The sequence below is a fragment of the Marmota marmota genome, unplaced genomic scaffold, assembly GCF_001458135.2.
Source record: "Marmota marmota marmota unplaced genomic scaffold, marMar, whole genome shotgun sequence".
NCBI lineage: Eukaryota > Metazoa > Chordata > Mammalia > Rodentia > Sciuridae > Marmota > Marmota marmota.
The window spans coordinates 16,470,177-16,493,797 of NW_026000168.1; the positions used below are offsets into that span (position 1 = coordinate 16,470,177).

Sequence of the window (23,621 nt, forward strand, 5' to 3'; positions counted from 1 at the left end):
TTCCTTAGCACCCCAGTGGTGTGGGTAAAGCTCTGTCTTCCCTTGCACGATACACATATCATAAGGGGTAAAATTGGAATAAATAGTATTAAGTCCTGCTAGACACAGTGGTGCAGGCCTGTCATTCCAGCAATTGGGGAGGCTGAAGCAGGAGGATCAAATGTTTGAAGGCAGCCTCACCAACTTAATGAGACCCTTAATTATATATATATATATATATATGTATGTGTATATATAATGTGTATATATAAAAATATAAATTGTGTATATAATTGATGATCTTAATATACTAATTTTAATAATTAATATATTCCATTATATACATACTATTACATATATAATAAAGTTCTGCTCCTGGAGCCTACTCTGTAGAATAATTGTGTTGTCATTTTTTTCTCCTTGATTCTGATGGTCATTCAGTCCCTCATTGTCACTTCCACTAGAGGAGGATAAAAAGAGATAATAGGAATGGAGAATATCTATATTTGTAGCTCTGTTGGTCTTTAAATTATCCTTCGGACCTTTAGTATTTATCACTGAGGATGATTAATAATTAACTGGAGCCACAGAATGAGAGTTTGTACTTGCTCGGGAGAAACCAGCCGTGGGGACCTCTCTAATTCCAAAATAAGCAGGTGGTCGAGGTGGCTGGTTAAATGCTTGCAACTAACTGCTGAGGCTTCTGCGTGTGGTGCTGGGTGGGAACTCAGGGCCTCACGCCCGCTAGGCAGGGCCTCTGCCTGAGCTGCAGCCCAGACGCAGTTGCTGCTAGTCCTTGAGATCCATGATTGCAGAACAAGTTTTCCTGGGAAGGCCGCATTGCACATTGTATATCTTTCTTTGATCATTACCAGGTTAGCAGTTGTTTAACCAGTAAATGAGCTGTACGTTTTCTCTTGTTTTTATTGTAGAAGAATATAAGTAATGTAGAATTTCCAAGTTCCCCAGGATGGGCTATATGGACAGTATTACGCAGCCACCACCCCTGTCTGTTTCTAAAATGTTTTCATCACCCCAAACTGATACTCTGTGCCCACTGGACAGAAACTCCTCATTGCCCGTGCCTAGCCAGCAGTGTGTGTGGACTCGGGCGTCTCTTACCAACAGGGCATTTGTTTACTTACTTGTGAGTGACAGCCATCCTGACAGGTGCGAAGCTGTGTGTCACTGCAGCTCTGATTTGTTCCTCTCATCGCTGGTCCCTTCTCAGGTGCTCACGGGCCATGGGACATGTCATCTTTGGAGAAATGTCTGTTTGTCCTTTTTTTTTATTTATATATTCCTACTGTCCTCCTCCCACTCTGCAGCTCGTTTTCTTGTAGTCTTCTGCATAGAGTCAGAAATGTTCTTTCCTTGGCACGCAGGTAAATGTTTTCCGTCCTGCCTTCCACGGCTTCATAGGTTGGATTAAGGCCAAATGCTTTCCGTGCTCTTGCCAAAAATCAATGCCTGAGAATCTGCCCCTCCTCAAATGAAAAAGTTTTTTCTGGATGCTTTAATGCCGTGGGATTCTGGAATTTTGTTCCTGAGTGTCGGTTTGATGAGGCCACGGGCAGGATATGCTTCTCTGAGAAGCATTCTGGAAAAAAACGATGACTTCAAAGAGATCATCTCCCTCTCAGACCAGGCTTCACAGATTCTTGGAGACTCACAAAGGTATCCCTGGGCTCCAAGAGTCTCACGACTTAAAGATACTGTTTTCATATCACTCACAGTCCACAAAGTCATTATTAAAGCCTGATTCTCTCGATTTAGGAACATTTGTGTGGAATAAGACTTTGTTTACATCAGTTTTCTAAACCTGGGTGCACAGGACCTCTGGAGGGGTGAGAGGACACAACATGGGCAGATCTGTAGAATTTTATTTTTCATTTAAAAGCAAACCATATCGTTAAATTCAAGAAGGACTAATGAAAGCCAACCCCCTCTCCTTTTACAAAGAAGGCCCAGAGAAGTGAAGTGACCGGCCCAGGAGAGCACAGCAAGTTAATAAAATCAAGCCCAAGTTTTCTAAGGCTTAAAATTCGGTGTCCCTTGTACTTGTGTGGGACTCCTGCCTCCTTTGGCTTCATAGTGTGGTGGGGAAGCTGTCACTAAAACGAGGAGAGCTGTGAGGGAGACGGAAAGGTCATGTGAGATTTACAGAATGGTGACAGGTGGTTTCGCCTGGCCTGAGGGTTCAGGGGATTGCTTTTGTACGTGGTCAGGAGAGGAGCTACCTTACAGGAGCTGAGTGTGCGGTGGCACAGAGGAATTCAGGCATGAAGCCCCCAGGATGGGAAAAGCTGTTTGCTTTCTGATTTAAGTGGAGGAAAGAAGACTGCAGAGGCTGCAGAGATCAGCAAGGACTAGATCATTCCGAGACAGCTTGGGCTTGACCATCAGAAGTCAGGAGAGTGTTTAAACAGGGGAGTGTTGTTGTCTGGTTTGCATCTTGAGACGTGACTCTGGCTACTGTGCGCAGAATGGACTGGAAGAGATAAGAGCAGGCAGGTCACCTTCTAGGAAGCTACTGGAAGGTGAGAGGGGAGAGCAGCTTGGATGACGGTGGAGAGACTGGACGTGGAGAGAAGTGGTTGCTGTGACTATTTGAACGAGCAGAGTCAAAAAGAATTTTCATGATTGATTGCATATGGGTATTAATTAGCACCGGCCATTAGGACTTTTGCAAAAGAGTTCTGTGGATGATCAGCTAGGACATTGGAGGAGCTCACTGGAGGAGCATCGGTATGGGGGAGTAGATCTGAACACAGACTTTGACCTGTAGAGTTTGAGTTGTGTGCAAGCCCCTCCCCCACTAAGGACTGAACCCAGGGCCTTGTGGATGCTAATCAAGCTTTCTACCACTCCTGTACCCCTTACCCCCACATTCTTTTTTTTAAGAGAGAGAGAGAGAGAGAATTTTTTTTAATGTTTATTTTTTAGTTTTTCGGCGGACACAACATCTTTGTTGGTATGTGGTGCTGAGGATTGAACCCGGGCTGCACGCATGCCAGGCGAGCGCGCTACCGCTTGAGCCACATCCCCAGCCCCACATTATTTCTTTTAATCTTCACAAAAGTCCTGTTTTACAAATGAAGAAACTTAAGACTCACATGTCTTTCACGAAGTTACATCCCTAGTACATATCAGGTGGTGCTGGGATTTGAGTTAAGGCTTATTTAATTTAATATTTTATCTTATTTATGGTACTGCAGTTTGAACCCCGGGCTGCTCTCCCACTGAGCTATATCCCAAGCCTTTTGATTTTATTGAGACAGGGTCTTGCTCAATTGCCTCATCCACGTGACCTTCCTGCCTCGGCCTAGGCATAGCTAAGTTTAGAACCAACCTTCTTTGTGTTTCCGTACCTCCCTGGAAGTCAAGAAACCTGTCCTCTATCTCTTGCTGCACCCAGACTAAGCCACTTGTCATACTGCTTCAGAGCACAATGATTTATTTCCATTCACTCTGTCCCTCCACCCCCATCAAGAACTCTTCCTTCTTCCCTGTCTCGGTTGCTCCACACCTTCTTCTCTTCATCCATCCAGTTGTTAGTTTGGTCAGTTAACCAGACAGTAGTCTGGATTGATGCAATAATAGTCTTGGAGGTTCTGTTGAGTGACATGGATGCATAGTAGCATAGCGGCCTGGCCCCTGCCCTTCAGGAAGCCACGTTCCTGGACTAGCTGAGTCCTGCTCCCCATACACCCCCTCGCTGAAACCCCATGACTCCAGGGAGCCTTTTCCACGTGCTGCCCCATTTTGACATGTTCTTCTGAATCCCCGAGAAACTTCATTGTTTCCTGGCAGTGAACCAGGCCCACCTTGTAACATCCTCTTCTTTGAACGGCTGGAATTCTTTTTTCAAGTCATGAATCACACTGTTGAACTATTTACCTCTTCGAACCTTATATTTCCATCCAGATTCTAAATTCCACGAGGGCAGACTCTGTATCTCCCTGAGTGTCTTGCAAGTGAAGAATTTTGGGTCTCCCCCTCCCTTTGGCATTGGGGATGAGTCCAGGGACTTGAGCGTGTTAGGCAGGTGCTCTACCACTGAGCCACGACTCCGGACTCTTTAATTTTTTTTCTTTCTGAGAAAGAGTCTCACTAAGTTGCTAAGCTGGCTTCAAACTTCCTATACTTCTGCCTCGTTCTCTTGAATACCTGGGTCTACAGGTATGGGCCATGGGGCCCAGGTGGTTGTCTTTATTTTGTTTTTTTTTTTCTAAGTTCTCTCAACAAATATTTGCTGATTTGAGTTAAATACTTGGGATGATTTTAATCTGATCGAATAATTTAGGTCAAATTGCATATCTTCTGTGTCAGTTTTCAGTAAAATGTAAATAGCTCTCACTTCTAAACGTTGAATAAGTAATATATGTAAAAGTGCTTTGTAAATTCTAAAAGATTATACAAGTGTTACTGATTATCTTGGACCTTGTGATCAGAGTTACCCTCTCCCAGGTCATTCCAATAAACCTTCCTGCCCCAACTTTTACTTCAGTTAGTCATTTGATCTATTTTTATCTCTATCATTCAGTCATCTAGCTCCTTACAGCGGAACACATTTATTTGCTCTAAGTTTATTTCTAATTTTTTTTCCTTATTTCGTTTGCTCCTAAACATGTCCTTATTTGTGACCCCAGACTCAAATGGTAGGACCTGTTGTCAGACAAACCGATCTCACGGACCCCAAGGTCCATAAGTTTCATGGGCCCCTCATACGCAAAAGTGGAAGGAATACAAATTATTGTTCACTGTCTTGCAAAGTTGATTAACCCACTTACTTGCAGCTTCAGATTGACAGAGTTTGTTGTCAGGAATTAAATGATGAGAGGTTTATTTTTTTAGTTTGTCTTAGAATTCTGTGTACTGTCTAAAGTATATGTCAGGGCTGGTACCATCAAAGCATGTATCGCCTCAGGCCACACTTACGGGACCTTGGCAGACTTGGTAATAACCCCCAAATACAATGATCTCACTAAGTAAGGCTTATGATTCAGAGTTCCCAAGTGCTAAGAATATACTGAATTGAATTCTTCCCGTTTTCGCAGTTTTGGTTCATTGTATTTAACGAACTAAGCTTTATTTCATTACCCTCATTGAAATAAGCTGTTTCGATCATTTGAAAAATATTTTTACTAGGATAATTGTTTGATCTAGCTTTTTTTAGAAGGTGGTTCCCGTGTGGTTAATGCCTCTCCCACCTTAGATACCCTGAAATACATACATTGGCCATTGTTATTGTTATTTATGTTGAAAGACATTAAAATGAGATTGGTAATCCAGATGGGCATTGCTTACTTCACATCTGATTCCTTGAAAAATGGCCAGATGCAACAATTCTTAATGCAAGAGAAGCCCGGGGCAAGAGCCTCGCAATTCCCAGCCTCCTTTGCAAAACAACTGCCCCATGTGAACCTTCAGTGTTTAAAAGAAAGAAAGAAAGAGAAAGAAAATTCATTGCACCACATTCTGATCATAGATTTTTCAATAATTCATATAATACCTAGATGACTGAGGTAACCATCAGAGTGGAAGGCCATGCATATGGGGCCAAGAGACAGCTATGACAGCAGTGACCTAGTTTCTAGTGGCCAGGACCAAGAACATCATGTTACATCTCTCCTCTCTACATGTCCATACCTTGCTTAATCTTAAAGTGACAATGACCTGGTTTGCATGTGACAGCCACAGTTTATGTTCATTGTCCCTCTCTACTTTTCAAATATATCCCTATTTGGGTGATAAAAATACCCGGGTCATCTTAATTTAATCCCTTCATCTCAGAGACGTTAATCTGCAGGGCAAAGGATTGGGAATGACGAGAATGTATCACAGAGGACAATGATATTCAGGAAGAGAAGTACAGGAACCAGAAAGCTACTGATCAGAATTCTCAGTAACAAAGAAGCCAGGAGGGTAGCCGAGTGAGCCATTAGTCCCACTACTGTAGAGGCTGAGAAAGGAGGATTGCTTGAGTTGGAGGCCAGCCTGGGCAACACGGTGAGACCCCACCTCAAAAAAAAAAAATTCTCAGCAATAAGATGAAGGTTGAGCTGCAAACTGATACATATTTATGAACACATTCTGAACCTCACAAGATACACCAGTTTGGTGGTGGTTGCTCTTGGGAAGTTAGGGGGAGATGAAGGATAATAACCGGGTCAGGAGCTTGTGGTATCTTTGATGCAGTCCTACCGTTAAGCTTGCTGTCTGAGGTTTTCCATGTTGTGTTTCACCTCTTGATGCTCTTTGAGCACTGGTGATGCTGATGTCTAATAAAAACACTTCAGAGAAAAAAAAAAAAGATGGGAGATAATGGTTCTTTAGAAAAATGGAAAGGTTTACATTATTCTAGATAACTCTGCTTTTCTTTTGAAAAAGCTTAGCTAAACATCCCTGCCACTTTGCTTAGTAATCTACTCTGAAATTTAATTTTGTCAGCCATAGAAGTAAGCTTATTATGGATGTGTTTTCCCTCCACAGAGTCCTCTGGATTTATAGCTGTTGTGTTTAATAATCAATTTGGCATAGCATTTATATTTTATTTAAAGTAACTTTTAGCAAGTATAAGAGCAAGCGCTACTATTGCAGAGTGTACAGAAAAATACCCACTAAAAAAGGATCATTCCATCACCCAGAGAAAAGTTAGCATTGTGATATAATTCCTTTCTACTTTTAAACACACACACACACACACACACACACACACGGCGTATTTTCTCTTATTTTGTATTTATTTTTCACAGTGTTGGGGATCAAACCCAGGGCCTGTGTAAGCTAGGCAAATGATCTACCTGAGCCTTACCCCAGCCCATATCTATGTATTTTAACATTTATTCAATGAAGTGCTTAAATTATAACCTTAAGGAAGATGTTTTTAATGTTCTGGTAACAATAGGAGAAACTAATCATTTGCATAGAGATTTTTTTCTGTTTTGTTTTGGAAAAGGGTCTCACTGTGCTGACCAGGCTGGCCCCAATCCCCTGGGCGTGGCCGGTGCTCAGTGAGACCCATAAGTAAGACCTTAGGTTCAGTCCCCAGCGCTCCTCCAACCAAAAAAATTGTCGTTATAACTTTCCCAAACTCTTGGGCTCAAGTGATCCTCCAGCCTCATCCTTCCTAGTAGTGGCATTATAAAAATGCACCAGGGGGGCTGGGGATGTGGCTCAAGTGGTAGCGCGCTCGCCTGGCATGCGTGCGGCCCGGGTTCGATCCTCAGCACCACATACAAACAAAGATGTTGTGTCCACCGAAAAATAAATAAATATTAAAAAAAAAAAAATGCACCAGGGGCCTGGCGGCATAGCGCTTTAAAACATGAAGTTTTAGGTAACATGTTTAATGGTAATAATACCCATCTAAGGCAGAGAAGGTACTATTTCTCTTTCTGCACATGGAAAAATGGGAGCCTAGAAGCGTCCAGCGACTTGCCCAGAGACCCTGGCACCAGGAGATCCTGAGCTAGAACTCTGCCCCTTTACAATCCAAGGCTTTTTCTATATATAGCTCAGGGACTTGATCATACTCAAAGTTTCAAGCACCAAAAAATGGAATCAAATCTAAGGAACAATTGATCTAAGGAACAATAATCAATGAGCACTTGATTATTTAGCTGGAAAAAGAAAGCAAGATAGAAGAATTTTATGAATGATATTCTTTAGGTATGGATAAGAACATTTTCCAAAGAAAGAAAACCATCTTCTGAAAATAAAACAAGGGGATTGAGCTTCTTGTGAACATTTAAGTTTGGGGCAAGGTACTTTCCTAAAAGCCTTTAAACCTACAGTGTCTTATTCATTTGGAATTTAAAAATCAGTCAATCAAATCCTTAACACCTAACTAATGCCATATTTAGAATTGTCAGTGAAGCAAAAGGCATCCATACTCTCACCTGTTTTCAAAGGACTTAACCTGGAGAAATAAAACAAGGATGAAACAAATTAGGTCTAAACTATGGGGTGTGGACTCTATGCAATGAATTATTAAGGGGTAAGAACTAATGAATTGGCATTCACTGAGCATTTACTTTGTGATAACCAAGAAAAACATATATCATTAAGCATCATAGCCTAACTCAGATAAGAAAACCAGAAATGAGTCCCGTTGGATGGCAGAAAATAGGACTGCATACATTTATTCATCCATTAACGCAGCCGCTCAACATTTATTGAGCACCTACTGTGTATACCACAGGCACATGTATCTACCATAGGCATCTAGAAATGAGTGGATAAATTCTTTTGAATAGAACTTAAGTCACATTAGGAAATAGTGAGCAATAAGATGGGCACATGGGGGTGGACATGCATGCACATGCGCAGATGGCAGCAATAATAAGCCTTTTCAAAAGTTAGGCTGATTCTCTTTAGGCACAAGAGTTAATAATAGAGGAGCCCTTCAGAATTTAAATTTACTGACGAGAAAAGCTCAAAGCAAATGTTAGATGCCTTCTAATCTACTCTCCTACCCCTATCTCTGCTTGAAAAACAGGGAAATCGAGACCAGAGCCATCGCAACTGGTGTTAAGTTTATAAGCCAAGTTCGTAGCAGAACCGAAGGCCGTGTGTGTGTGTGTGTGTGTGTGTGTGTGTTTTGTTGTTGTTGTTGTTTGTTTGATTTCTTCCCACTTCTTCGCCTTATTCCATTCTGCCTCTTAAAGTTAGCTAAAATGTCTTTCCTTCCTCCCTGCTCCAGCACTAAGTTGCAGATCTTAGGTCCTCAGTAAAAGGTTGAGATTGTGATTGACGTTCAATCACTGATAGAAAAAAATACAGTTTAGAAGATGAATCTGTTCCGTGTCTCAGTTTCAGGGACGTCCTGTCTGCAAAATGCCAAAAGCCTCCATAGGCCAAGAGGACACAATTTGGAATAAATGTTTCGCAGTCACAACACTCAAGGACTGTGTCTTAAACCGAACTCTGTCACCTAACTGGCTGTGGGATTTTGTACTAACCTGTTTTTTCTAAATTAATAAAATGAAAGAGTAGAGGAAGATTTCTGAAGTCAGTTTCAGTTTTATAGCTATATTTAAGTAACACTCAAGTACAATACAGATGTCAAGGGAAGTTTCTTTCTTTTTAAATTTTTTTGTAGTTATAGATGGACAGAATTTTTTTGGTATTATTTATTTATTTATTTTTGCATTACAATTGGACAGAATATTTTTATTTATTTTATCTTTCTGTGGTGCTGAGGATCGAACCCAATGCCTCACGCATGCTAGGCAAGTGCTCTACCACCAAGCCCCAGCCCCAAGTGACCCCCCCAAAAGTTTTTTTCTTAATGATTTCTCAGTGTTCACCTCATTTCTATTGTAATTTGCACAAAATCAGCCATAAATTCTTTACTTATACTCTTAAACATCTGCACAACCAGAAAAATTAAAAGATGATAAGTTACAAGACCCTTCACATTCAAAGTAAAAGTGCCAAGTGGAAGCCACCGCGGTCACACGTGCTTCCTGGGGTTTGGCACTTTCTGCTACTCAGCGCCACGTATATTTGATTAGATTTTCCCAGAAGCTGGGGATGTTGCTCCATGGTACTTCCCTTGCCCAGCATGCACCAGGCCCCGGGTTCAATCCCCAGCGCCACAAAAATATAGAAAAGAAGATAGGATTCTTCTCAAAACTGTATAAACTTTCCCTAGACCTTTCTGTTTTTTGAACTCCGCTGTGAAACGTGCCTTTCTACAGCATTCCTGGATCTCATGTGGCCTCTGGTTGACTCACGTGAATCATTCATGAACAAAATGGCTACCTTTGTCCTTACCAATCGTGGGTAGCTGGAGTGGCAGTGCTGGGCACAGGGAAATCACGAAAATAAACCGTAGCACTGAAAACTGCTTTCGCCAGTGTTTGGTTATAAAATCATCCAGGTATATTTCCTTTTTTTAAAAAAAATTTTTTTTAATTGTAAATGGATCTTTTATTTTACTTACTTATTATGCAGTGCTGAGGATGGAACCCAGGCCCTTACACATGCCAGGCAAGTGCTCCACTACTGAGCCACCACCCCAGCCCCAAAATACATATTTCTATTTCATTAAAGGAAATGCAAAATTGAAGACATCGAATTGGGATTATAGCTCAGTGATTGATTGCATGCATAGTACGCACAGAGCCCTGGGCTTCAATCCCCAGCACCAAAAAAAAAATACAGAGAATTAAAAATTTTGTCAAAAATTAGAATCTACCTGTCCATCAACTGCAAAGATATACAAAATATGCTATGTCCATAAATGGCTTCATCTAGACAGTTCAACAGTAAGAACCAGTGAGTTCCTCGCACACGCTACAGTGTGGATAAACCCCAAAGACATAAAGTGCAAGAAAGCCAGGCTCGTGGAACCCTGTGATCTGTGACTCCATCTGTGTGCGGCGTCCAGTGAAAGCAGCAGAGCTATAGACACAGAAAAGTAGATCAGTGCTCTCCTGGGCTGGGGGGCTGCGGGGGTCGGAGGGGGGTGAAACACCGGGATTGGATGTCAATGAGCATCAGAGATCTTTCCAGGTGAACGTGTCCCAAGACCGACTTAGGGTAATGGTTGCAAAACTAGGTAACTATACCGCAGTCCATTGAATTATCCATTTGAAATGGTCAACCTTGTGAAATGTAAAATACACCCCAATAAAGCTGTTGAGAAAAGGGCTTTTTATAAAGAGCCATAGGACTTCCTGAGAATATTTATCTGCTAGATATCCGCCTCCCCCCAGCGCACAGCAAGGAGCCTCAGTTGAAACAGAAAATGACTATTTTAGTGGAACCAGGGAATGGGTCTAACTTTGACCGTGTCTCTCACTCTGTAATAACCTTAGACAAGGCTGTGGGCCCATCACTCAACCTTATTGTGCCTTAGTTTCCCCTTCTGTAAATGAACACCTCTGTGCCTCAGTTTCCCCAGCTCTACATGAAGAGGAAGTTATGAGTGAATGTTCTCTAGCATTCCCTGTACCTGTGACAGTCCCCTCCTACCATTCCTGTCTATCCCCTTCCCAATACTTTCTTCAAGGCCCCTTCCTATAGCCTGGCACATGGATGATCCGGTGAACTCTCGGTCCCCAAACTTTCTTGACCTTGATGTGTAGGGCTCTGGGGTACACTGTTCCCAGAAAGTCTGTCTGAAAGTTCCCCGCTGAACCGATTGGCATATCATTCGAGAATCTCCCAGAGGCTACGTTCTCATCACCTGTCCCTCCCTTATGGAAGGTCTCCCACACAGCAGAGTACACTTCACCTTCAGGCGGTACATGAGGGAAACAATGGCCCATACAATGGGAATCATCTCCTGTGGGAGAACCCGGCCCATTGTTTTCTCGGCTCTGTGCCTGGCTTTGGAGCTCCGAAGAGATTTTGGCTGGTCCACCTCCACGGATTCCTAAGTAACAGTTAAGCAATCTGGCCTCCTGCCCACCCCGTCTCATTTCAATGTGTAGGATATTTGTCAATCTGCCCAGAGTTACTGTAGGCATTTTGAGCGCTTCATCTGAAAGTGTGCAATAGATAACAAAGAAAAACATAATTAGAAGGAGGACTGAGTTAAGACTCAATTTTATTTTAATTTTGTGGGGAGTAGGTGGGTGGGTGGGAGGGAAGACCCCTTTTTGGAGAAGAATCGCAAAAGTTATTTCTTGTCTGTCTTCCTGTTTTAATCTTTGCTTCAGTTAAAAATGTTTCTAAATGCTTCAGATGAAAAGTCTATTAAAATGGAGCTCATGTTTGGAAATATAAAAACATAACATCTTCCTCGGGCTTGGGGTCCCTTCTGCAGAAAAGCCGCCCTGGGTATGAGGAGCAAGCTGAGCGGCTGGCATGGGGTTTAATTAGCCCACAAACCTGCCCAGGATCCTAGACTCTCTTCCCAAAGCCACAACTTCAAAAGAACCCAAGTTTGTATTCTAACTATCCTGCATCATTTAGGAATAACCACTTGCAAAAAAAATTGAAAACTCTCTTTAATGGAAATTTCTAGGTAAAACCGAAGCATTCATTATATCACTTAGGGGTTGGTTGGCAGTTGTGAATAGACAACAAAAAGAAAAAAGATTAGGTATCTGGAGAACCAGGGGCATGGGTATTGCTTGTAACTGTCAGAGGAAAACAAAACAAAACAAAGACTGAAGGTTAAATAAAATTTTTAAAAGTAACTGAGAAAACATTCTCAACAGCAGGCCAGGGAGCCTGCCTGGATCCCGGCTGGACTTGGCCACCCATCCACATAAGAAATAGACCAACGGTGGAAAAGTGAATTTTATGTAGTTTGATCAAACGGTGAAGAAGCAGCTGCTTCCCTGGCTACCAGCAATGAAACTTAGGTCTGTGTTGTATGATATGAACATTCAATGGATGCAGGAAACAGACAGGCCTAACCAAGAAAGTGTGGTATTGAAGACATCCTTTTTTTTTTTTTTTAAATGAAAGAGATGAAGTTAGACCTTTTGTCTTCCCTGAAGGAACTGTGTTGGGCCAGTTAGGAAGAATGTCCCACCTCTGGACTTGAGTTCTTATTTCCTTTAGGTATGCTACTTTGGATTCTAAGGTATTTGGTTTCATTAGCGATTAGACTCTCTTCTTGGGAGGCCGAAGCAGGAGGACCATGAGTTTGAGGCCAGCCTCAGCAAGTTTTAATAAACTTGTCCTTTCCTGAATCCACACTTTGAATTTCCAAAAGGAAGTGTTCCTGATTCTATCACTCAGCTGGTATCTCTATCCAAGAGAGCTGCCTTCAGGAATTAAAGCTGTGTGATTTCCCTGAAATATGCAGTCCACCCGGCGGTGAAGAGTAGAGAGAATGAAAACCAGTGGCCAGTACTACAGTATATGGCGTGCATGTAGTTGACACCAAAACAGGACTTCAGTGGCAGTGATTATTATTTACCCTTCTCTCAGGTCAACTACTTATAGCAGAGTGATTTGTTTGTATCTTGTTCCTCTTTACTAAAAAGTAGGGAAAGGGTTTGAGAACCGAAGCTCAGCCTTCCTCTTTGTTCTAGTCCTAGTTATGTGATACTGAAATGCTTTGCTTGGTGCCTCATTGTTCATCATCTAATCACAAACTGGCCTCATTGGCTTCCAAGTATGTTTCTTTTCAAACTCAGAGTTTTTATGAAGTCTAAGCAAGGTTTTATATCTTAGGACACTGAGCACAGCACCTGACAGAGTAGTTGCTCAGTAAATATGGAATCCAAATCTTAAGAGCTACTTTGTATCTTTTTCAGTCTTCTTGTTTTCACCAGTGTGGTGAAAGATCTGTTCTACAGCTGGGCGTAGTGGCTCACACTTGTAATCCCTGTGATTCAGGAGGCTGAGGCATGAGGATCAGGAGTTGGAGGCCAGCCTTGACCATGTAGGGAGGCCCCATCTCAAAATAAATTTTAAAAAAAGGGACTCAGAGGTGGGGACTGGGGCAGTATCTTATTCTTGTTAAAAATAAACAAATAGAGTAAAGGCATGCTGTCCGATCTACAACTATAAATAAATAAATAGTAAAAAAAAAAAAAACACCTCAGAGGTAAACGTGTTTGCCTAGCATGTGTGAGGCCCTGGGTTCAATCCCCAGCACCACACACATACACACACAAAAAAAAAAATTCTATAAATTTGAATGGAGAGTCCTAGATTGGGACAGACTTTATAGTGTTGTATCTAATGAAGATTAAAGAGACAAACTTTTAGGTAATTGACCTAATATACTATTAACTGTTTGATGAACCTTAATTGAAAAGTAGTTATAAAAATATATTCTATATGGCTTATTATTTAATTGTCATCAAAATTCAGTTCATTATGCACTGATTTTAGGTTTTGTCCATACTCTGTGTATGTTTCTTTTTTCTGGAACATTTTTTATGTAGCTCCTTTTAACATAAGAGCAATAAGATTGTTGCTTGGTGACTGCTCTTTCTATTTTATTAACCAGACATCATGTATAAGATTTAAGGTTTTGATTATAAGAATTCATAATTAGTGTAATTTGAGCACTTACTCTGTTCCAGGCACCAATTTACATAAATCATCTCTAATTCTCAAAGCTCCTCTATCAGATGAGAAAACAAGAGTCTTAGCAAGATAAAGTGGCCTCCTCAAAGTGAAAATATTTTGTTTGTTTCTCTCTTTTGGTACTGTTGATTAAACCCAGGTGTGCTTTACCATTGAGCTACATCCCTAGTTCTTTATTTTTATTTTTTTTAATTTTTAAAATTTTGAGATGGGAATCTTACTGAAGCTGCTGAGGTTCTTGTTAAATTGCTGAGTCTGGCCTCAAACTCATGATCCTCCTGCCTCAGCCTCCCAAGTTACTGGGATTATAGAAGTTCACCAGTGAGCCTATCCACGTAAATAGGGTTTTAAGTGGTAGATCTCCAACTCAAACCCAGGTCTGACTATATTAAACCAACTAAAGACAAATAAGGAAAGCTCTAGAGCCAAACATTATCACCAGGTTTTAACCCAGGGCCTTGTACATGCTCTATCGGTAAGTGCTCTACCACTGAGCTACAGGCCCAAACCTAGGTTCCATGTTGAAGTCCTCTTCCAATAATTGCTATTATTTTCTTTTCTGCTTTGAATGACCACCCAGCAATGTTCAGCTCAAAGGTACTTTTTTTTTTGGTCAGAGAAATATTACCCTTTTCGCATGGTAATCTTGATTATTTTCATAAAAGCAAGGAACTATCATTAGGAAGGGAAAAAATCGCTGTTGGTATCGGGAGAACCCCAGAATACTGGGGTGACTCATGCAGAATGTATGAAATGAGGACATTAGTCAGCAAAACGAATTCCTGAGTCTCTGTTCCAATATCATCAGATTTTAATTACCACGACACTATTGAGTGCTTACTTTGTATCCAGACTCTGTGTTGAACTATGGCATTTGCATGGGTCATTTGTCCACATTACCTGAATCACCTCGAGGCAGATTGAATGCTTCCATACTGATAGGCTTCTACCGTGATTGCCGCCATTAAGGATAATGGATCCGAACATTGATCTGAACAGTTTGGAGCTTTGAACTGTGAATCAGGAAACCTGATTCGCAGTTCAAACTCTGCTACTAATTATCTTGGTAATGCCTTGGGCAAATCATTTCATTCCTTTGGAACCCATTGACCACATATGAGAAATTAGAATATGATCGTATTAATCTCCCTGGTACTCTGTGTGAGTCGTGTGATGTCAGTAGCCTCATGTTTTCTTCAATGCAATCATGATATTGATAAATTACTTCTTCCTTTTTTTTCCACCTTGGTACCATGTATCGAACCTAGGGGTGCTCTACCACTGAGCTACATCCCCAACCCTTTTAAAAAAATAATAATAATATTTTTTTTAGTTGTAGATGGACACAATATCTTTATTTTATTTATTTATTTTTAATGTGGTGCTGAGGATCGAACCCAGGGCCTCACCCATGCTAGGCAAGCACTCTACCACTGAGCTACAGTAACCCCAGCCCCTCAACCCTTTTAATTTTGAGACAGGGTCTTGCTAAGTTGCTGAGGCTGGCCTGCAACCTGCAATCCTCCTGCCTCAGCCTCCCAAGTCACTGGGTGTACAGGCTTGTGCCACCACGCCTGGCTATAAATTGCTTCTTTTACGTAAAACAAAACCTGCCATTCCCTGTCTCCTAGTTTGCTGTGGCATCTGGGGATTCCTAGTATGGTTCACCCGTGAGAGGGTGTTACTTAAGAAATGTCCATGTAAATAATCTCCAAAATTTAATTGATAAAATCTGAAGTCTGACAGAAGATACGTGCCTTAGAGGGTTAGGATTTCCCACAACATGTGTACACGTCAGTCGATAATATGGCTCGTGGTATTTTATCATGCAAGAAACCCAATTACTGGAGAATTTCAGATGTTACTTGCAAAGACACGTTAACATAGCTCAGGCAGTACGTCTTTGGTTCAAAGGTGCAGTAATTTGAAAAGCGTTTAGTTGATCCCTAGAAAGTGGTTAGACGGGTTAGGCTCTTTTTCAGGTATTACAAAAGTTAACTTTTGAAGGAAAAAAGGAAAAGAAAGAAAGTTTTCAGTTGCTTTTTCTTTTCAAGGCTTTTCATTTACTATTGGACATTATTTTTCCACATGAAAGTGCCTTATATACTGTCCCTTTGTTATTGGGTATGATAAGGACATAGTGTCTCCGCATCAGAATATGAATAAGAGTACAATATATAGCATTTCCATTAAGCTATAAATAAACCAACTTCTGACATTATTTAATATCTTAACATTAGAACCCAAAGAGAAGCCAGGCATAGTGGCACGTGCCTGGAATCCCAGCTACTTGGGAGGCTGAGGCAGGAGGATCACAAGTTGGAGGCCAGCTTCAACAGTTTAGTGAGACCCTGTCTCAAAATATAAAATGAAAAAAGGGCTGATGATATACTTTGGTGATAGAATGCCCCTGGGTTCAGTCCTCAGTACCACAAAACAACAGCAACAAAGAGACCTTAAAGATTTTGCTCTTTTGTAAAGAGGCCTTCTTACTCTAGAGATGAGAGAGTAGATCCAAGCAGCTGAGAATTTGTGGCGGAGACCAGATTAGAACTTACAAACTAGCCTTTCTGGTGCAATGTCAGTCAGTGTTCTTTTCCACTGCTTCAGTCTTAAACACTTTTAAAAATATTATATGTACATCTGCTGGAGTGTAGGCTTCAAGTTAGCATCATTTTATTGTTTTTATTTTAAATCAAAATAATATAGTTCTTAACAAAATTACAGTTTGCTTGGAGTTGTTTTTTTGTTTTTGTTTTTGTTTTTTTGTACTGGGGATTGAACCCAGGGGTGCTTTATTACTGGACTTCATCCCCAGCCCTTTTTATTTGTTTTGAGATAGAGCCTTGATAAATTGCTGAGGCTGGCCTCCAACTTGTGATCCTCCCACCTCAGCCTCCCGAGTTGCTGGGATGACAGGTATGCGCCACTGCGCCTGGCAAAATCACAATTTTTGACAAATGAAGAATGGATTCTGCCTTTCAAAAAAAGAAATGAGGCAGATGTATTCAAATGTCTCCTCTGTCAATGGGACTGTATGGCTGGCTGTGATGGCTAGGGTAGAATTTGCATTTAGGATACAGGATTATTTGTTCTTCTCAAAGGGATGAGTCCCCTTGGCATAGTCCTCCCCTGCTGTCTCCTTCATGACTGTGAAGAAACCCTGAGCTGATGCAACTGCCCCTTGGAGATAAGGTTCCAAGCCAACTGCACTTGTGCTAGGAGAAGGCAGCTGTCCTGGGTGAGGGTAGAAGGTGGCTTAGGGTGACATGCTGGTGGTTGCTTTGGGGCCTTACAGGGAAAATGAAGTCTTGTTGGAACAAGAGGAAAATTGATGCTGTTATCAGTTGATTAGGTCTCTTTTAAGCTCCTCCTTGAATGATGCATGTGACACAGATGTGGCAATGAGCTCTTCTTTCGCCACTCTTATGATCAACAAGACCAATAAACAAGTATTTTAGTGCCAACCAGGTACTGTGCTAGGCTCTGGGGATACCAAGAGGGGGGAGCTGTTGGGGTGCTCCGGGCTCTCAGGAGCTGACGTCAGTGTTAGCAGCCCTTCAATTTTTAAATGAAGTTATGGCAGAAGAAAAAAAAATCTATACCTACTATTCTATACCAATGTTGGCAGAGCCTGTTTGACCCAAAAGAAACCAATCAAAGCAAGTTTAGAAATCCAAGTTCAGTGTAGAGGATAAATTCCAAGTCAGAAAAGGCAAGGTTTTCATTAACCTTTAAGACTAAGGTAATGTAAAATATATTTAATATTCTGAGCCGGGCTTGATGGTGCCACACACCTGTAACCCCAGCAACTGGGAAGGCTGAGGCAGGAGGATCGCAAGTTCAAGGCCAGCCTTGTCAACTTAGCAAGACCCTAAGCAACTTAGTGAGATGCTGTCTCAAAATAAAAAATAAAAAGGGCTGGGGATGTAACTCAGAGGTAAAGAGCCTCTGGGTTCAGTCCTTAGTATATCCCCCCCAAAAAATCTGCATTATAGGAAGATTCTTTATAAATCATTCTAACAGTGAGTAACACTAAAAATAACTTCATGGAGATAGAATACTGTGATTTTAACCTCAGGTGTTTAGGTCTTTTCTTTTTTTTGCTATTGAACCATTCACAATTTTTATGTCTCATTGTGTTTTCCCAAATGTGCTAAGATTTTGGAAGTTTCTTAGTTGAGTAACGTTTAGATTCTTCTGGCCAAGGGCTGGCTCCATAAAGTAACGTCACACACGTCGCCTTCTCGGATACCAAACTGTCCTTTTTTTTTTTTTTTCAAGTGTCACAAACGGGGAGAGCATTAAGTGGGCTTTCCCTCTCTTCCTTTTATAATCATCCCTCGTTCTCCTTCTTCGTCGTGCTGAAGCTGCAGGGTTACACCCACAGACATTCCCAGCCCAGTGTCTCCCCGGTCCCAGGAGAGAAGCCCTTCTCTTCCTCTCCACTGCACAAAGCCTCAGCAGGAGTCAAGTTCATTCTGTGTACAGCGCAGGAGAGAGGTGTTCTTTGACCGTCCCCCTCACTCTGTAAAGTGACCAAGGATGACCCTTGAAGGCGCCTCCCCTACAAGAGGTACACGCAGCAGCTCCTCTATCGAGATGCAAGGTGCTCATCCCCCATTGGGGGCACCCTAGGCAAGATCTGAGGCACCAAGAGTTTATACTGTGGCGTAATGCACCCTCCGCTCTTTGGCCTATTTCAGTACCACATCCTTCTGATTTTGACATTCTGCAGAGTGGGACACTGGGGAATAATGTGAAGACCTGGAAGGACAGGGACATTCACGTGCACGTCAGAACCATTATGAATTTTCTTGTGATCACGTACCATCCGCTGAGAGTAATGACTTCATTTAAGCAAATATATTATCCTTTTAAATTTATTTCTTTTATGAAGATGTAACTATATTATTTCTGATGCCAGCGCAGGCCAGGTGACCTTCAAAGCTAACTAAATTAAAAGATACCTCCTCTAGGTCTCTTGGGGTAATTTTGGTCTGTGCAGTTGCGGGTGAACGATTGAGGAGGATCCTCGGCCTCTCGGTGTGTTTATCTGCGAGGCCTAGAATAACACCTGGCCCTTAGTAGGTGTTTGGTGAATATCTGACCAATGAGCAGGTGGATACCGGGCTGGAAACTGAAACTGTCTTCAGTATCTGGGAACAGAACAGGTGCATAAAAGAATAACAAGGCAATCTGCTCGATTCCATTTTCATCTGCTTTAACGTCCACGGGGGCAAGTTATTTCTAAAGTGACCTCGCACTTCTGTGTGGTAGGACAAAAGGTTATCAGTAACGTAAAATAGGATCAAACAATCCATGCTGTACAGCTATGTCATGAGGACCTCGCCATGTCGGATGTGTTGCCTGGCTGGTAAGCGCTGTCAAGAGTGTAAACAGTGTGTCTGGAGCCTGCTGAATGCCAGCCTCCACGCTGATCAAGAGTGTCGATTTTGTGTGTCAGCAGTTTCCACACTCCATAAAATAACAACACCGTATTCCCAGCCCCTCGCTCAAGGCTTACCACCTATTGTCAATAAATGCTGAGCTCATAAATGAATGCAATACAACAAATAAGAGAGATTTTTTTTTTTTTTAATTTTTGCTTTCAAGTGAGTAACAGTCTGGCCCAGGGCAGGAAGGAATGCCAGTGTGTTAGCAGATCCGGGTGTGAGGGAATAATTAACTATTAGCAATGACTTCAATGGTTGAGTAACCGAAGCACAGAACTGCTAGAGACTTAGGAGGAAGGCCTGCCTCCCCAGGAGGTTGGCAAATTGATTGGCCTTTGAGAAGAAAAAGAGAGAAGAGAAATAACAGGAGGCAGAGAAATTCATTCCTTAAACAACGTTTGAAAAGACTGGATCGGGGTGTCGCCCAAATAGTCACAGAGACCACGATGCAACCTGAGAACCAGGCAATGCTCTTGGCCTGAGAAACGAAGATGCCCACAGAGAATTATGTGGCACAAGCGAGCTACATCTTCTTCCAGGGGTGTGGGAACAAGGGGAAGACAGGCACGGAGGGGTTGCTCACCATGACCATTGGCAGTGGAAGAGGAATAACATAGCCCCCCCCCCGCGCTTTTGTTTATACTGGGGATTGAACCCAGGGGTGCTTAACCACTGAGCCACATCCCCAGCCTTTTTTTTTATATTTTATTTATTTCCAAACATGGAGAGGGAAGGAGAAACTCTTATTGAGAATTCAAAGGGTCTCGCTGAGTTGCTCAGGCTGGCTTTGAACTCAAGATCCTCCTGCCTCAGCCTCCCCAGCCACGATCCTCCTGCCTCAGCCTCTGAATCCCACTGGGAGTACAGGTGTGAGCAAACACAGGCACTCTTTAATGTCCCTTGAAAGAGTTAACAAATTTTCCCCTTAAATGACCTCTCACTCTATCCTTATTGTGCCTGATTTATTAAAACAGGCGATGTATACCCTTGTCAGAGTAGAAGATGGCAAGGCCAATAGTAGACTGGCCTGGGCGTGGGAGTCCTGCAAACCTAGATTCTAGTTCCAGTGCCAAATGGGATATATCCCCATTTGGCTGTTTAACTTGGAGAATATACTTTTCTCATTTCTCATTTTATTAACATTCGCTCTCTAATGGGATCCTTCTGCCAATATTGTGATCCTCCATACCCAACACGATCTTCAGAATATTTTAATAAAACTCTTCCTTTTTTTTTTTTTCTTTTTTTGGTGCTGGGGACTGAACTCACAGCCTCATGCATGCTAACCCCACACTCTACCACTGAACTATACTCCTAGCCCTAATCACTTTTAAAAAGTTGAAGAGCCGGGTGTGGTGGTGCCTGCCACCCATAATCTCAGCAACTCGGGAGGCTGAGGAAGGAGGATCGAAAATTCGAGGCAAGCCTCAGCAACTTAGCAAAACCCTGTCTCCAAATTTTAAAAAAAGGACTAGGGATATACCTCAGTAGTAGAGCACCCTGGGTTCAATTCCTAGTATAAAAAAAAAAAGTTAAAGAGTCTGGAATATGAAGGCAGAAATGAGGTGACATTAGGGAATGAAGTGAGATATTGCCACTTCATAGGAAATAAGGCTGCCATTTGCTCTTTAGTCTCAAATACATCCTGGGACATTGAATGGTAGTATCTATAGGCAGAGTGGGACTTCAATTTTTGTTCTGTTCTATTAGAAAGAAGTGTATTCTTGGCCTTTGTAAATGATTTTTGGTCTGTCTCAAATTCCACCAAGAACCTTGGATTATATCACATCTGTAAGAAAGACGGCCTCGTGTCTGGATTAATTTGGCATATAAGTAAATTTCCAAACATGGGGAGGGAAGGAGAAACTCTTATGGAGGATTCAAAGTCAATGTAGATAAAAACTAATCCTCCAGAGTGATAATTACCCCCATCATTTGGACTGTCAAGAAACTTGCTTTAACTTGAATTACATTAGTTCAGGGCTTTGGGGGCTTAAAATAATGATGTAATTGCCCAACTCTCTACTTCATTGTGTGCTCTTCAGACCCAGTAAGCGTTTTCCCATCGAGCTATTGCTCCATGATTGACAGGGAAACTTACACTAGTCCCCTTGAAGAGTAAGTAGTTACTCAACATAGATTAACCAGATATATGGTTATTCCACTTGGGGAATATCAGGATGAGTGTAATTCAGAGAATTATTGCCATCAGATACACTGCCCTCTGTGGGGGCACCTTTTAACACCCACAGCTCACTGCAGTTCCACTAGGCCGTCTCTATGACAAGACCTGCTCCCACATTAGCAGTTTGGCACGGTGAATGTTTATCCTCGCCAAAAAGGGCAAAGGCCTTGAGCAAGAAGCCAGCTTTTTCCTGATTACAAAACTGACCACAATTCCTCGCCAACTTAACAGGGCCAGTCTTTTTTTTTTTTTTTTCTTCTGGTAATGCATTATTCTTTTCAGAAGGAATCTAGTTTTTTCATTATGACATAGCATTTATCATTGAACCATCAACCGTTGAAACATGACTGAAGTGGCTATAGCTGGATAAACTTTAACTTTTTTAAAAAAGCAAACCCTAACATAGAAAATCAAAACCATATCAGGCCCTCCGTCTCTCGGCCGTTTATAGTTTTCATAGAATTTGGGTAGTAGTTGCTGTCACATTGGATTTTGTAAAACAGTCAACTAAATACCTTAGACATGTAACTTTGGGGTAGCATGCTGGTAGCAGAATTTAAAATATGAGCCGGGTGTGGTGGCACACGTCTATAATCCTAGCAACTCAGGAGGCTGAGTTAGGAAGATGGCAAGTTCAAGGCCAGTCTCAGCAATTTAGTGAGGCCCTAGGCAATTTAGTGAGACCCTGTCTCTAAATTAAAAAAAAAAAAAAAGGATGTGGCTTGGTGGTTTAGGATCCTTGAGTTCAATCCCTATTACCAAAAAAAAAAAAAAATTCCGAAAGCATATCTGAAGCTATTGTCATTTGGGGTAGAGGGGAGGAATACACCCTCACACACACACACACACACACACACACACACACACACACACACACACACTTGAGATCCAAAATATTCTTCAGATAATTGAGATTCAACCAAGGATGAACACCTAAAAGAAACTTTACCCAAATATGTTTGTCTGCTATTTCATAACCCAGAGATTTTGAAGTTTTCCACTAAGAAGCGATAGATGTGCGTTTTATTGCAATTTTTTTAGATATTTTTTATAGTTGTTGTTGGACACATGCCTTTGTTTTATTTATTTATTTTTACGTGGTGCTGAGGATCGAACCCAGCGCCTCGCACGTGCTAGGCAAGCGCTCTACCGCGGATCCCCAGCCCCAACCCATTTATTGAAATTTTAAAAAATCGATCAAATCCTGAAATGATCTCCGCTCTGATAATTCCAAGTGTTCCTGCCCCTCTCAAGACACAGAATGTGTGGGTCACTGGCGAGACAGTGTGGCAATGTTTTCCTTGTAATGTACCAAGTCTTGCCAAAGCAGAAAACATTATGACACAACATTCTGTCACAGCTGGCCCTCTCACAGGACGGTGCCAGCCGGTCCTTTCTGTGTTTATTCCCACCTCTCCCAAATATTCAGAAACTAACGTCTTGACTCATTGGTGGTATTCACATACTTCTACCATCACAAGCCTTTTCCCTTTAATGGATTGATCTCTTGCAAGAAACAGACAAAACGTCAGTGTGAATGACGGCTCATCCCCATTCCACACGGTTATGGGTGAAACTCTGGGAGATCCTCCTGTTGACCCAGAGGGCGATTCCTTCACCGGTTCACTGTCCGCAAGCACCTCACAAGGTAAAGGCGATTCCAGGTGCGGTGGCTGGGGATGCTTTGGACACTTGCTTTGGGCACTTGCGTAAGGACAAAATTGTGCAGATTGTCTGTTTTCCACTTTATCCTTATTCTGATCCTTTCATGTGTATTCTCCGATGTTTTAATGCGGAGTTTGCTACTGTAGGGTTCACTTATGAATGGATTCCAAGCCTCCACACAAACTCCTAGCCTAGTCTGCATTTTATATTTGTGTGGGGCTCTTATTTCCTGGATTTTAAGTATTAAAGGTGTATTTATACCCCAAAACAACCCTATTCATTTTTATTTCCTGAATTTACATGCGTTTCCTTCTTGGCTTATTAGA

General features: G+C 41.8%; 1 protein-coding gene across 4 annotated transcripts in view; it reads left to right on the forward strand.

Moving 5' to 3' along the window:
- The window catches only part of Pparg (peroxisome proliferator activated receptor gamma), a 140,331-nt gene that overhangs the window by 43,119 nt on the left and 73,591 nt on the right, over window positions 1-23,621 (forward strand). The window contains exon 1 of one of the 4 annotated variants that reach the window (XM_015495033.2): window positions 22,998-23,278. The exons of 2 other annotated variants lie outside the window; for them this stretch is intronic. In XM_015495033.2, the coding sequence (XP_015350519.1) occupies window positions 23,197-23,278 (82 nt within the window). In that variant the 5' untranslated portion in view covers window positions 22,998-23,196. Of the gene's footprint in view, window positions 1-22,997; window positions 23,295-23,621 lie in introns of those variants that run through there. One more of the 4 variants, XM_048787130.1, reaches the window with a different exon arrangement.